At 38.1% G+C, this 16831-nt stretch overlaps 1 protein-coding gene across 1 annotated transcript in view; it reads left to right on the forward strand.

Annotated features, from left to right (window-relative positions):
* Nucleotides 1-16831, forward strand: part of MELK (maternal embryonic leucine zipper kinase) — a 77474-nt gene that overhangs the window by 41221 nt on the left and 19422 nt on the right. Inside the window, 4 exon segments of the mRNA XM_082402337.1 lie at nt 688-756; nt 2175-2273; nt 8240-8326; nt 14807-14935. Coding sequence (XP_082258463.1) covers nt 688-756; nt 2175-2273; nt 8240-8326; nt 14807-14935 — 384 coding nt within the window.

A 16831-nucleotide genomic window follows, 5' to 3' on the forward strand; every position in this document is an offset into this window, starting at 1 on the left:
GGGAAAGAGGGGTGTGTGACAGGTTGTGTGAAGAGGTATTATATCACGTATTTGTGTTTAGCAAGCCCCTAGTCTTGTTTTGGTTGATGACTTGGTGACTGTAATGTCTGAGTATGACAGGTTATAAACATTTATCTCCTGAGTCTCTTCCATTCCCAAAAGAGGTACTTGCCTTAGAAGGTGGCTTTCATCAATTCCCTCAATGATTGTGAATTCTGCCTTGCGGATGATATATGACCTGTTTTTAACCACAGCCTGTGTCCTCCTACCAAATATACTTTTCTGTGACCTACTTTTGTCAACTGACAATTCCTCTGGGATTATAAACTAAAATTTGCTTCAGCAATACAAACACTGACTACAGTGTATATATTTCCTGTCCATTTAATCATACTATAGATTCCAAAGCCCTGTAACATTTACGTTTGCCACTCTTACATTCTCTGTGCTCTAGCCCTTACCTGATATGTGGATACTTTAGAGGTGACAATAGTGTTTAATTTACTGGATTTTCTTCTTTAAGGCAAGAAATGGGTTTCTTATGTTATTAATAATGTTTACCAAATCTTAAACTTGGGTGAAGTCTTCAAGCTTGGAAGTAAACCTCCAGCATGTTGTTAACCTTAGAAATTTGTGTCAAGGCTGATTGAACCTAAATCTCTTAAATGCTTTCTTTGTTTTTTGTAGAGAGGGAAGTATGAGGTTCCTAAGTGGCTCTCCCCCAGCAGTATTCTGCTTCTTCAACAAATGCTACAGGTAATCTTTGTTATTTATTTTAAAATAATAGAAGTCTTTTGTAATTATTTGATTTTAAGATGTCTGTAGTGCTACCACATTTATCTATCAGCTGTAAAAAATTCCATTCATTATATCTACTCTGCAGATATTCTCTACTAGGTGCTTTCTCTGCAAGTGCATTTTTTTAAAAAGACTGCTACCATATATCTTTGCTGATTTGGTTTTTCTTCCTTTTTCCTGAGCATTGTCTGTTTTCTCTAACCAGCTCTTGCTCCACTGTTTTCTGTTTTCTTGCTCCCATTCTTTTTCCATTAGATATATAGTAGATACGGAATAAATGCTTAAATGAGCTGATATACAATTGAGTGGGCCCCATGATCTAGTGCAGTGGTTTTCAAACTTTAGCGTGTATCAGAATTGCCAAATGGGCTTATTGAGACACAGATTGCTGGGCACCACCCTGAGAGTGTCTGATTCAGTAGAGCTGGGGCTGGACTAAGAATTTGCATTTCTAACAAGCTCCCAGATGACACTGATGCTGCTGGTCTGGGAACCACACGTTAAGAGCCACTGGTTTGGTGTTATGATCTCTGAGGGTGAAAGACAGGAGTGCTGAAGTCTAGTTATCCACCCTACCAATCAATAGGCATGCCACCTAACCTGGTTCTGACCTGTAAAATGGGGATTCTGAGCTTGGCCTCAGTGCTTGCTACATAGTGTTACGTGGATAAAATGAGATTAATGGGGAACACTTTGAAAAATATGAGTACCTTATTAGCAATATTTTTTTCATTATTATGTATTCAGTTTTTCCATATATTAAGCCATCTCTACTTTTTATTCAAAATTTACCTTAAGCTCACCTACCTTAAGTAGGGCAAGACCACCAGATCTCCGTAATGAGATTGAAAACACCTCATCCTTTTCTTCTGAACTCCCCAAAACTTAATCTTTGTTGATTAATTTTTCTCTCCTCACATTTGAAAATTACAAATGGAAAAGAAAGGTGTGCTTTTCAACTTGTTATATGTGATTGTAAGCTCATCGGAGGTAGAGATTGCATATTCAGTGTGAATGCCCTGCATTGTGCCTGCTTGAATATTAAATTGGTGAATATTTCCTGTGAATAGGTTTTCCAGCAAAAGACTATTACATCATACAATAGATTGACTGAACTTCATGAATAATGTCCATACCAATGAAGTTCATGTTTGTTAAACATTTATCTTCTAAGCCCGTGTTGGTAGCTATAGTTTTCTTGCCTCTATTCCCTTTTTAAAAGAATTTATTCCAAGGCCATTTTAAGGTCTTTGACAGCATTTCTGTGATGATAAAGTTTACATCTGTTCTGATGAATTTTGAGTTCTCAGAAGGAAAGGTGTTCTGTGCTCTCTATTTAAAATGTTAATCTCCAGCTACCTCTCAATGGCCACTAGGTGGACCCAAAGAAACGGATTTCTGTGAAAAATCTATTGAACCATCCCTGGATCATGCAAGATTACAACTTTCCTGTTGAGTGGCAAAGCAAGACTCCTGTAAGTAAAATGAAATCCAGTAAAATTAAAAAACAAAAACAAAAACTTTGTGTGGATTCAGGATGTACAATGATGTGGTCTGAATACAAAAGGAAATATATTTTGTAGACTTATCTGTTAGACTGGTGTTTGGGAGATTGTAACTGAATTGTATATTTGCCCGTTAATCTCTAGGACAGTGGCTCCTAACCGGGCCTGCACATGAGAATCACAAGGACCTTAAAAAAAAGTGCCTGTGCCCTGTCCCACAGCAATTAATGGATATTTTTTAAAAGCTCCCTGGTGTTTCTCACATAGTCAGGATTGTGAACAGTGCTCTGGGAATCTTAGGCAAGTTACTTAACTTTTCCAAACCTATATATTCGTCTGTAAAAAGTAGGTTAAACCTGTTCTTTCTATTTCCCAGAGTAGTTATAAGGTTATAGAGGTTCTCAAACTTTTAAGTCTGAGGGCCCCTTTATGCTCTTATTATTCACTTATTAAAATATTTATTGATCGATTCATTTAAAAGTAACAGTACTAAACCTATTACAGTTTATCACAAATATTTTTATGAAAAATGACTATTTAAAAAATAAATTTAGTGGGAAGACTAACATTGTTTTACATCTTTGCAAATTTCTTTAAAGTCTAGCTTAATAGAAGACACTTGGATCTCACCTGCTCCTGCATTGTTTTGCTATGATGTTTTGATTGGAGATTCTCAGGGGCCTGCAGACCATATCTTGAGAACTGGTCTAATATATATATGAAAGAACTTTAAATAACACAAAGTGCTACTCAAGTTTAAGCAATTATATTAATAAGTATTCCTACATTAATGTTTTAAAAAATATTTTTTAACAAATGGCAATTTGAACTTGGTAAAAATGTGAGCATTACTGAAGGGTACGTATAATATTTTTTAATTGAAGTATAGTTGATTTACAATATTGTGTTAGTTTCAGGTGTACAGCATAGTGATTCAGTTATGCATATGTATATTTTTTCAGATTATTTTCCACTATAGGTTATTACAAGATATTGAATGTAGTTTCCTGTGTTATACAGTAAATCTCTGTTGCTTATCTATTTTATGTAAGGGATATGTATACTTGGTATATTAGCAAACTATTGCTGCATAAAAACCCACCCCAAAATTTAGTGACTTGAAACAATAATAATTTACAATTCTGTGGATCAGCAGGGGCTCAGCCAGACATTTCCTGTGTGAGTCTTACCTGGGGTCACTCATGTGGCTGCAGTTAACTGGTGACTTGACTGTGGCTGGATGGTCTAAGCCTCACTCAGAAGACCAAGTGTTTGTGCTGGTTATTTATTGGGCCACACTGTCCAGCAGGCTAGTCTGGGCTCCTTGATATGGCAGCTGGATTCCAGAAGAAGCCAGAAAGTGGGCAAACCCTAACACTCAAGCTTTTTTTTTTTTTTTTTTTTGGCTGCACCACGTGGCATGTGGGATCCTAGTTCCCCGACCAGGGATTGAACCCGCGCCCCCTGCATTGTAAGTGCAGAGTCTTAACCACTGGACTGCCAGGGAAGTCCCACACTCAAGCATTTTTCAAGCCTCTGCTTGCATTGTGCTTACTAATGTCTGGCCAAAGCAAGCCACAAGGCAAAACCCAGAGCCAGTATGGAAGGTGTGGCCATCAAAGTTGGTACAGTTCTTATCCTCTTTTCACAGATAAGGAAATCAAGAAATTAAACATAACTACTTAAGAAATAAATCTAGTGAGAAGAGTGGCACTGCTTTATATCTTTGCTGATTTCTTTAAAGTCTAGCTTAATAGAAGACACTTGGGTACTCATCTGTTTCTGCATTCAGTCTGTTTTGATATGTTGTTTTGATTAAAGCATATGGAGAAAATGCAGCCTTACACAGATACATAGTTAGAAAAGCATTTTAATGCTTTAAAGGAGAAGTGTTTTAATAGCCTTTTCAGATAATTGAGGATTTTTTTTGATAATCTACTACAACGTCTGCAATGGAGAGGGGTATGTGCATGGGTCAACAGAATAGCTTGGATACATGCCACATTGTAGACCTGGTACAGCTGTGGGGAATTTGCTTTCTGGAAGAATTACACCAATAAATATAAATACTTGGAAAAATAGACTATGTTTGTTTTTAACCCCTTCTCACTAGTCTGCCCACTGTTATGACCATGCAGCCTGATCTGAAATTCCTCCAGATTCTCCTGTGACTGTCAACCCCTAAAATCTCTCTTCTCCATATTTCTTTTAACCTTCCAAGACATCTTCAGTATCTATTGAGCAAACACAATTAGAGCTGCAACTTAATGCTAACAACCATCAACACTGAGAGCCTAGGACAGCAGAGTATACGGTGTCTGAGCAGCGCAGCAGCAGGGCCAGGGGAGCTGTGATGTGCCCTTGTGAGGTGGAGAACGTGGGTGGTGCACATGCCTGTGTTCAGCCATTGGGGGTCATCATTTCTCCACGTGTGGGAGGGCTTTGCACGTCTTCTCAGCCGTGATCCTTAATAGGGTAGGATATGCTACTGTTTGCAGTGGAACAGATGCCCAAATGAAGAAAGTCTCTGATTTCAACAACACAAAGATTATTTTAAATTGGGGCACAGTATAAGGTAAGATACATAGTTTTGAGTGTTCCAAAAAAGTATATGATTTTCCTTACATCTTAGTATAATAATTACTAATATTTATTGAATGCTTACTATAATAGAAAAGTGTGCTACTATAGTACTATAATATAATATAGACAGAGCCCTTAGGATAGTACCCTTAAAGGCTTTGTGTTTTTAACTCTATTAACTCATTTAATCTTCATACAAACCCTCTGAAGTAGGTACTGTTATTGTCCCCATTTACAGATGAAGCAACTGGACACAGAATCATGAAATAACTTGCCCAAGGTCAAACAACTAGTAGGTGTAGAACCAGGATTTTAACCCAGACAGAAGGGCTCCAGAATATAATGGATCTGACAGGCCAACTAATTCAAACTCAGGGCCTGTATTCTCTGTAGCTGTAGCCTTTGTGATGAACATTAGTTGTCTGGTCTCTGTTGGAATAGCTACTGGAATAGAGTCATGGAGAGGTGGCATTATGGTGTGGTAGGAAAAACCCTGGGCTAGGATGAAAAATGCCAGTTTCAGGCAAATTGCATAAATTTTTCTGAGTCTTCATTTTCTCACCTCTAATATGTGTATTCTAATGCCAGTCTCTTCTGTATGTTTGGATCATGTTTTGTCATCTATAGAGTGCCTTTAAATGTTATGTCATTAATCTGTCATGTCTGCCTTACAGTGCTGTCACAGGGATCAAATGAGTTATATACAGAAGAGCTATAAGGGATTATTGCTTTTCAAAATATTTGCTTTTCTGCCTCAGTATTGTGCTTCATCAAGAGTGAACTATAAAAAATAATTCAGATTTACTTGGATATTTAAGATATAGATGCTATTCTGTAACTCTATGCATGATCTCCTATCATTTTCACACGTAGCTCTAGTACCCAAGTATTGTATCAAATAGAAGTTATATTCAGTTCTATTTTCTGCCCTACTGAACAGGAAATGTAGTAGGCACGGATAATCCAAAATAATTGGCTAGCTTTGGGTATGTATTTTTGTACTTAATTTAACTGGAGCATGTGTGGCTGAGAATTCAGAGTACTTAAAGTGTTGAGACCCTTTGGAAAACTTGAGATAAACCATGTTTTTCAGACTTTGGTGTCTTGTCCTACTCTTTTCATTCTTTCCAGTTCAGGAACCCAGCAAAGAAGATAACATCTCCTTCCTACCCTTCCTTCCTTTCCTCCACACACCTTGTGGTAAAGTTACAGAGCAAGAGGCTATGGGGGAGAGGTTTTTGTTTTTAAGAAAGTAACTTAAGATCATGGAGGGAACCCCAGAAATCATTTCCTTCATGCTTGAGCAGTGGTATCAACAAGAAGATACCCAACTGGGTGGTAAAGTGTCCAGGCTTCTGAGGTTGAGCCCTTCCTGAAGCAGGAATCTACGTTTTGGGGAGCTGCTAAGGTCAAAGCAACACAATGAAAACTTACTTGTGGCATTTTTGACTTTCATAAAACCATCAGTATAAACCTTTGTGGTCTCCCCATTCTCCCTAGCCCTTGAGGTTGAGCTTGTACCAGCCAATCATGCAGGTCATTGTCTGTACTGTTCCTCTAGTTTCATGATGGCAACATGACTTTCTCTTGAGTCTGATGTTACAAGTGTGGTGTCCAGAACAAGGGAAGGTCATGATATTGCTCTGCCGCATGCTGGTACCTTGAAGGTCAGTGAAAATCTGAACTATGTGATCTAAAGAAAGGGCCAGAATGGTAAGGGGGGTTAATCATTAAAACAGTGGTTAAAGGAACTGGAAAAGAGAAAACTTGGAGAGGAAAGGTTGTTGATAATAGGAATATTCAAATTTCTGAAAGTTCTAATACCAAAGAGGAAATAGAATTATGACTGTTATAGTAAAAATAGTTAACAGTTTTTTGAGGGCCTACTCATTTAAGGTGATGTACTAGGTACACCACATAGGTTACATATATTGCAAGGCAGGTGCCATCTCTGTTTTACAGATGATGAAACTGAGGTTCAGAGCAGTGTAGTAATATGCTCAAGGTCACACGGTTATTTTGTGATGTAATGATTAAAACCAAGGTCTCTCTACTTCCAAAGCCTGTCAGCTGTCAGATTGTACCAATTCACAGTGGATAGGGGTCACAGGGAGACAGACCTTAGGGGCGGAGGAAGAAGCTAACCATCTCAGCTCTTCCGGATAGGAAGACTTTAAGCAGAAAGCAAAACATCCCATATTGGGGCTGTTGTGAAGCGAATTCTTACATTGGAAAGATGACTTTAAAATTACATTCCTTATGATTCTTTTCCCATATGATTTTCTGAACTCCTATTCCAGGTCCAGGCCACACCCTTCCTGCCTTTTCATTCTCAGTGATCCTTGTTTGGTTCTGAGAACTCATTTCTGGCCCCATCGCTGGTGAGGACTCATCATGCGGGGATCACAATACTTGGATAATTTCTGTCCTTAAGCAAAATAAAGTTTGTGTAGCGGCTGTGTCACTTCTTCCTTTTAAAAATTGTGCTTTACTGGTACCTTCAGCATAATGATGATTGTGCAGCATCCACGGCACCATCATAAGGGCTCCTTGGATTGCGCTAAACCCAAACATAACCTGGGGGACAATATGCTACAAGTCTGAGCCACTCTTTTACCCAGTCTGTTGTCCTGCCGGTGATTTTGGATGCCCAGATGACTGCTCCTTTATGTAAATGCCGGTCCCTGTCTTGCGGTAGGGGAGGAGAATATAGTCCCTTGGCTGCACAGCAGAATTGTAACAGTTGATCAGATGATGAGGGGGATGTGAAGGGCTGGGAAAGAGAGCTCATCATCTTCTTGAACTTCTTATTGTTATCTGCTTATATCTTTAAAAATTGCGGAGAATGTTTATTCGTGTTTTTTTTTTTTTGAATAAATTTATTTATTTATTTATTTTTGGCTGCGTTGGCTCTTTGTTGCTGGGCGCAGGCTTTCGCTAGTTGCGGCGAGCGGGGGCTACTCTTCGTTGCAGTGCGCAGACTTCTCATTGCGGTGGTTTTTCTTGTTGCGGAGCACAGGCCCTAGGTGTGCGGGCTTCAGTAGTTGTGGCTTGTGGGCTCTAGAGCGCAGGCTCAGTAGTTGTGGCGCACAGGCTTAGTTGCTCCGTGGCATGTGGGATCTTCCCGGACCAGGGCTTGAACCCCTGTCCCCTGCATTGGCAGGTGGATTCTTAACCACTGCGCCACCAGGGAAGCCCGAGAATGTTTATTCTTACCCAAGAGTTTGACAAACTCATGTTGTTTTTACATGTTGGTGTTTGATTTTACCAGGTAATTATGGTAATTTTAAAATTTCAAAACCATAAATATTTTGTAATTTTTTGTTAATAAAGTTGATAAAATTTTTTTGTAGCTTATTCACCTTGATGAAGATTGTGTAACGGAACTTTCTGTATATCACAGAAACAACAGGCAAACAATGGAGGATTTAATTTCACTGGTAAGAAATACAGCATGAATTTGAGAGTAATATCTTTTGTTTCATCATTGTTTTTTATTTTATCAGTACATTAAAAATAGTATAGCATTTTTCAGACCTATGAGTTTATCATGGGTGTAAATATTGCACTTATTTTATGTTTAAGTGTGTTTTCCACTCAACTCTTTTTTCTGATGTCTGGTGGATATACTCTTTAAAAATGAGATTGATCAAAGAGACTTAAAATGGAAAAAAAAATTTTAAGAAACAGAACAAACGAGTCCAGAGAATTGACAGAGTTTCAGTTTTGACTACTTTAAATTCTCTAACACGGAACTGTGATTCTGTTGTAGAAATGAGGTAAACACAAAGCAGTTTTCATTTTACCTGAAAGCAACCTTGTAGCATCGCATCACCCCCAACCTTATGAACCAAATACCATGAAATCATCATCATGATTTCATGGTATTGGATCATTTTAGCTCTTTCAGATGCTTAATCTCTAGATCACACATGTGGTTTTTTTCTAGAGATAGAGGCACTCACAGCTGTCTCTGAGTACAATCTACCACGATGGGCAGGGATTGCAGCCAGCATGGCTCCTGGTTCAGTACTATGTCTCTCATCACCTATGAATCGTATTTGTTTTTTTCTCTTTTCTAACTTGAAAGGTAAAGGCCTTAAGCAAATTTCTTTTTAAACTAACCAAAGCTTTACTAAGCCACAATTTTTTTCAGTGAGGAGGAGATATGAAGGAATTCTTTTGAATGACATATAATACATCTTTTGAATGACAATTCCAGACAAACGGAACATGTCTGGAAAACAGAATGATAATTTACTTTTTCATGGAATGAAAGGGGATGATAAGAATTGGGAACTGCTGCCAGATATGTCAGGTCCTTAGTATTTTACAATGAAAATTCGAAGTTTTCATGGGAACAAGTTAAAAAAAAATTACATGACCTTTTCTTTGGAATGCTCTTTAATAGAAAACTATATTTTGGATTCAAAAAATTTCTTTTTAAATTTTTATTATAGAAATTTTCAAACACCTACAAAAGTAGAGAGACTAGTATAATAACAATGGTTTTCCATGTACTCATCATCCAGTTTTAACAGTTATTAACATTTTGCCAGTTTTTTCTATATTCCAACACTACCCTCCATCTGCCCTTTTTAGCTAGGGTATTTCAAAGCAAGTCCCATATATCATGTCATTTTATCCAGAAAAAATTTAGTATGAGATTCACAAACTTTTAAAATCTGAATCTTAAAAGTAACATACTCAGAATTTCAAGAATCATTAGGAAAAAAAAAGTCTTTAAAATAGTATCCTTTATGTGGTGTCTACATATAATTTTCAAACTTAAAAGTGAAATGGAAATGGGAATTGTTTTCTTACTTCTGATAAAGAAAACAAAATAATGAGGCGGTAGAGATTGTTTTCTGGTGTTACATCTCTTTAAAGATCTCAGTTATCCTGAAAGCTAGGCATGACCAACATCAAGAATGTGTGAGGAAAGTAATGGTTTTTCTTCTTGTGTACTTTCCCCTCATTCTTAAATGCCTGTTTATACTTATTTTCCAGTCGTAGGGATGAGTAGACAACATCTTCTTAACCTTGCCTGAACATTGTAATCACCTAGGAACTTTAATCCTGATGCCTAAATCCCACCCCCAGAGATTATTATTTCACTGTTCTGGGGTATGGCATAAGCATCACAATTCTTAAAAGCTTTCCAAATGATTGCAGTGTGTAGCCAGGAGTTGAGAAGTATTACTCTAGATTCTTGCTCTTCAAAGTGTGATCTAGAATCAGCAGCATCAGCATCACTTTGTGCTTGTTAGAAATGCAGAATCTCCGTCCCACCTCAGACCTGCTGAATCAGAATCTGCATCTTGATAAACCCTAGGTGATTCATCTATACATTAAAGCTTGTGAAGCATTGGTCTAAGTCAGTGGTTCTCAACTGGGAGTGATTTTGCCCCTCAGGGGACATTTTTGGTTGTCACAACGGGGGTGTGTGTATATGCTAATGGCATCTAGTGGGTAGAGGCCAGGGATGCTGCTAAATATCCTAGAGAATAGCCACTCACCACAAAGAATTATCCAGGTCAACTATCAATAGTGTTGAAGTTGAAAAATCCTGGTCTGGGTGGTCTCAGAGAATTCACATTGGTTCTAGGTACTTTCCATTTTAAAGAGCCTTGGGAAAACCAGGTTTGAGATCAGCCATGGTCTGTTATATTTTTTTTTCTGGCATCTTGGGAGCTCTAGCGGCTGGCTAGACAGGACAGAGATCAGTTTAATGTGATCCATGCTGGGTATGGTGCTGCTGATCTTTGTGTAAAGAGAGAGAAACAATATTATTCCCAAACGTTCAACTCATGGAACTACCACTTTTATATTATATCCATGAGCATTCTTAAACTGCTTTTTGTATGTGGAAGTGAGAGTCTCTCATGTATCATGATTTTGAGCCATCTCAAAGTCCTGTTGAGATTTCCTCCTGTGATGCTAGAGCTTCCACTTCATAGCTTTGCTTACTTTTCCCCGATCTTCCAGCCGTGAGTGGCTCTGGGTTGTGGAGCAGCCAGTTATCTATCTGGCTTCGCTGAGGGTCGCATGTGCACACGAGAACCTACAGACCAAGACAGATCCTTTCCTCTCACCCCTGCAGTGCAAACACCCATGTGTTCTGGTGGTGGAAGTTTAAAGATTGAGGGCCTCGGGAGCAAGGTCAGGAGAAGGATGGTGGGCCACTCCTCAATTTCTCAAACCCTCTGTTCCAGTAGCTGCCTCTCCTCAGCCCAGGTGCCCGGGCAGTCCTTTAACATTTGGCTTGCCTGAACAGTAACTGGGGATTTTAAAATGTTTTTTGTTTTCTAGAAATGGAACCTTCTTTATAACAGATAAACCTATTGCTTTACTTTCAGACATTTGACTTTCAAAAGAGGGAGCTGCTTAAAAGATAAGGGAGACATTGGTTGCATTAGACTTGGGGATCGACACCACCTGAAAAGCATAACTAATGTGTTGATTTATCTGTTATTAAACATAGAACTCCCCTGTGCATCTTACTGTAATAAGTAATATGAAGTGGCTGTGGCAAAAAAGTTATTAAAAGGATGCTTTTTTGCCTAGGGAAGTAGAGTTTCCAGGATTATAAAACTCTGAGGCCTGTTTAGAAAACTCCACCTAAAACTCTTAGCGCCTTCCAGGTATTGTTTACAATGCCTGGGTTATGCCATTGTTGACAAGCAAGTGGCAGCTTGTTTCTGAGCAATCGTCTCTTATCAGTTTATGGCATCTCTTTCAAAAAGGCAGCCATCACACATGAGACCATGGATGTGGGAGGTGCAGAAAAAACCTTTAACGTAGCTTCTGGAAAGTAGAGAGTGATTATAACTATGTAGTTTTCACCTGGTTTCCAAGTACCTTCTCCATGAAACCTTTTCCGTCCTTCCTTTCCCCCAACCTTTCTGGATTAAAGGCAATATTCCATGATAATTTATCACAGTGTTATACTTCTTCCACTAGATTGATAGATCCATTATGTAAATTTCAAAGCATATACTATGATTGTGGCCATCTAAAATGTTAACAGATAAAATTTATTAATAAAATCAGAGGTGATAGTAGACCTCTTTGGATCGTGTACTTTGTGAGGTACATAGCACAAAATATTATTTAGCATTAAAATTTAACACTTTTGCAGGGCAGAGTCTCAAACTCTTGAGTACATTATTTAGAAACTTTCCGTTATTCACGTAGATTGAACAGACATGTTTACATCCAACACTTCCTAAAACCTCACTAAAATAACAATAAAGGAATAAAAAGGCAAACAATTCACAATGAAGAGAATAAAAGAGGAGACAAAAGAAATGTCAGTAAAATTTTAGAAGTTACAAAATAGCTAAGTGGCAGTTGACTTAGCATTTTGGAGAAAGCTGAAAGCAAAGTGCCTGCAGTGGGAAAAGGCAGTAAGCAAATTGATTAGAGCCCTGGAGCTCCAGAAAGGCTCAGGAATCAGAGGTCCTGGGAACCCCTGGAGTCAGGGAAGTGAGCAGGGTGGAAACAGGAAGATTGGTTGAAAGTCTGTATTAAGAGCAGTTAGATTGCTAGGTCCCTCTGTTTACCTTGTGCTGTATGATAGCCACCTCTTCTCCACTCCAGCAGAAGATTGGAGACATTGAACGAGAGGCACTCTTGTACCAGATGCAGCTCAGGTGGGGGTGATGAGCCATTCTGAAATGGATGCATTGACACACACATTCCTCTTACTGAACAGTGAACCACTGCCTGTAACTCTCTTCCCTATTCAACTCTGAGAATGCTGGGATCAGGATTTTATCCTAATTGCAGTGGGGTTGGGGAAAATATTGGGAGACTCATCTCTAGGGAAAAGTCAAGAGAAAAGACCTGCTATACCAGTGGTTGGGAGTTCATGTTCCTGTCTGTTCACCTTAGAGAGAAGCCCATAAGGTAATGAGCAGGCCTAAACTACACAAGAGTCTTAAGTAGCTGCGTAGTATACTCTTTGCTTTCAAATAGAGACAGACAGCCAAAGATCACCAGACCTTTGAGGACGGCCTCTAACATGAAAGTCAAAGATCAAAACAAATGGGGTGGTGGGAGAGAAGGAAGAAAAAGCAAAGATGCTCAGAAAAAAACAGATAATGCAGAGAGTGGAAGAAAATAGCTAAGAAACAATAATTAATATTCTCTGAGATAAGAGAAGCTATTTCTTTTTTGAAATAGGAATAAGATGACTAAATTAGGGACATTTTAAGAGATACTCTTAAAGATTTAAAATATGACTACAGAAATGAAATGCTCAGTAGAAATGTTTGAAAATGAAGGTAATGTGAAATCTTTCAAAAATAGAACCTAAAGCAAAGAGATGCACAAAGAAAAGAGAAGGGGTAAGAAAGGTCCAACATAGACATAATAGAATTTGCAGGAAGATAAAACAGAGAAGAAGAAGGGGAAGGAAACCATCACAGAAATAGTACAAGAAGAAATATTCCAGAACTGAAAGATATGAGTTTCTAAGAATGAAGGGACTTAACTAGGGTTTGGCAAAATGGATGAAAATAGATTCACACAAAGGCCTGTTTTAGTGAAATTTCAGAAAACTAGGGGGAAAAAGGAGATCCAAAAAGTTTCTAGAGATAAGAAACAAAAGGTCATACACAAAGGCTTGCGAATCAGAAAGACTTTAGATTTTTCGATAACTGTACTAGAAGCTAGAAGACCATGGGACAATGCCTTCAAAGCTGTGGAAATTATTGTCAGCCTGGAATTCCATACTCAGCCAAACCAGAGTCAAGCGTGTGGATAGCATACAGTCATTTATCAGACATGCAAGATCTCAAAAAATTTACCTCCTCTTCATCCACACTCAGGAAGTTGTTGGAGGAAATGTTCTACCAAAACAAGAAAGTAAACGAAGAGAAAGGAACAGGTAGGATCTAGGAAACCAAGGGGTATATTGTAGAATAGAAGTGAAGGGAACCCCTCAACCGACAGTTGAGTTGCAGGCTGAGAAGCCAGCCCAGAGTGGAGCATAGAATGCAGACATCAGGTGGAATGTCTCCAAAAGTGAGACAGAGGAGGAGACAGATTAGCTGATGTGTTGTGAACATGTTGGGAGGAGGTGAAGAGTGTTGGAGAGTGTGGAGTTGAGTTAGTAAGATGACTAACTGCTTCTTTTTTATTTTTAACTTCAAGAAAAAGTTCCAAAAGAAGAAAATGCAAGGATAGCACCCTGTGTGGTTTGGTTGCAGGGCTGATATTCAACCAGTATGGCCATACAGATTATTAAGATACTAGAATATTTGTATACTGATTGGTAAATAACTACTACACTGAGTGCCCTCCCTGTTGCCCTGTTACCTCCCTTAGGCCTGGTACCTCCCTCCGGTCCTGTCTCATATCCAACAATTAAAAGGTTAATAATTGGCATGGCAGGGGTTTCCCAGGAACCTACTCATATTTTGGCCTCTGTTTTGATTCACTGGGGTCAGGGTACCAATTAAATATTTTGAATATTGCCTTTACTTAGTTGCAAATACTATTTACATAATCATAATAATGTAAATGTTGATTTAAGTAAAAATTATAAAACTATAGTAGGAGGATACAGGGAAATATGTTCGGGGGAAGGAAGGAGTTGTAGTAGAGCTAAATTCTTATTTGCTATAGTAAGAAATCTAGAGATAATATCCGAATCTGAAAAAAATTAAAGCTGTATAAGCAATTAATTTAGAAATATAGAAAAAACAGCCAAAGGTGCCTTTTAGGGAGTGGAAATTGTGTGTGTGTGGGAGTGGTGTAGGGGATTGCTGTCTTTCATTATATGCTTTAAAGCCAAAAAAAATTTCTAAATTTCTGAATGTTTGTTACATTGAGGAAAAAGTTAATTTAAAATAAAACATTATTTCAAAAGGCAAGTTTAGTCTTCTAAACAATTTGATTTTCTTTTCCTCCAGTGGCAGTATGATCACCTCACAGCTACTTATCTTCTACTCCTAGCCAAGAAGGCTCGGGGAAAACCAGTTCGTTTAAGGCTTCTTTCTTCCTGTGGACAAGCCAACTCTACTGCAGTCACAAACATCAAGGTGAATGTCAGAAGCTTTTGTGTGAGTGCCTTCTGCTTTTGCCATGTGCCCACCTTGTTCATAAGTGGATACATGCCAGGGAAGTTAACTTTGCTGGTGTCAGGGGCCCACAAGCAAGACATTTTTATGATTTAAATATTTTTGATGAGGAAAATGGGAAATTCTGAATGTGAACACTAGTATTTTGAATGTCTACATGGCATTAAAAAAAAAAATTTCTCCCTCCCCTTTTTTCCACAAAAGTAGCTCCTGATGTAGAATAATTTTAAGCCACAGATAAGCTAAAGGAAAATAGAATTTACCTGTAAAGCTACTACCACCTATAGATAAAATAGTTTATATTTTATTGTATCTTTCCAGTCTTTTTTTAGTATGCTTGTTTATATAATTTATGTAAATTATAGGACATATTATACTTTATATAACATGAAGTATTTCAGTGAATATTTTGATACTCACTTATATTAAGGGTTTAGGTTGTTTGTTTTGAGCAGCATCTGTAGCTCATGCAACTCAAATTCCTTGTATGAGTTACAACCGAATTATTTTTTTCTATTTTGTTGTCTTTGTCTCATTTTCCTTTGTCATGAACATTTAGAATGGTGGGGAAGCCTTACATATTTGGAAGCACCATGTCATTCCTAAGTGCTCAAATTAGTGTCTGTTTTCTGTGTGATTCTTTGTATCTCCCATGCCTTAAAATTCCACCTTCCAAATACTTTGCCAGATAGGTGTGGAGCTTTGTAATATAATCTTCCCTCCATTAATTCAAGTTGCAGTTTAAATGGTTTTAACATTAGGAAACTGTACTTTTGTCATTCTCAGAGAGGAGTTGGCCCTCTTCATGGAATCCAGTATAGCAGAAATGATTATGTGTGTGAGGTGATATTTTTTTCTTTAGATCTCAAAACTCTATTTTAAAAAAATGTTCAAATGCCACCTCTTTCATAATCTTTTTTTGAACACTGAATGCCCCCCCTCCGCCCCCGCCACCGGCATTTCCTTTAACAACTCAATTTAGACTTCTCTTCAATCATGTGCTGCAGGTATAGTGTGTCTTTTGTCCCTGCCAGACCTAACTTGTCTCCCTTCTCTCCGTAGTTGGTCTTTTGACCAAATTAAGAACCAGAAGTGTTGGTGTAAGGGGCTGTTGTGTAAAGAAATCTCTGAAGTGAGATAATCTTGTTGCTGGGTTGTTTTTCTAATCTGTTCTTAGAGAGTTGTACTGGGCTGGTGAATATCCCATGCCCAGGCAGATCTTTTACCCATGGACTCCATGAATCATCCTATCCCTCATCCTGCTCACAGGGCAAACCCTTTAAAGTCTCACACCCAAGTCAATACCTTTGGGTCTCAGAGGACACAAAAACATAAACTTTGCTTCTGATCAAGGTAATTTCAGAAAGATATTAGATACCTCCATACTTAGAATAAACCTCAGCTAAATTTTAAGGTTTATGACACCCTAGTTAAGGTTTAAGACCCTAGTTTAAAAGTTCTTAGACATTTTCCTAAGCCATTAGATTTTCTTATATGTGGATTGGCGTGGTCTCAATTCATCTGCATGTGTGAGTCATAGAGTATCCAAGTAGAAATGATCTGGGAAGATATTTACTCTTATCTTCCATCTAATGAGCATTTATTTACCTAATAATTTAATCATTTGGGCATTTATATTATTGAGCCAATTTTTATAGCCAATAAAGAGATATTTTAATGACAAGCAATGAAGTAGAAATCAAATTTTGGGGTTTTTTTCTGGTCTTTATGCAACTCACTAAGGCTTGAAGCAAGCTATATAGTCTCTTTGTGCTAGTCTCCTCGATAGAATCACTCTTTTTTCTCTGGAGTGTTGTTTATAAGAAAGTAAGTAATTCTGAACTGTTAATCAATAGA

The sequence above is a fragment of the Balaenoptera borealis genome (genome assembly GCF_965194805.1).
Source record: "Balaenoptera borealis genome assembly, chromosome: 8".
In the NCBI taxonomy this organism is placed as follows: domain Eukaryota; kingdom Metazoa; phylum Chordata; class Mammalia; order Artiodactyla; family Balaenopteridae; genus Balaenoptera; species Balaenoptera borealis.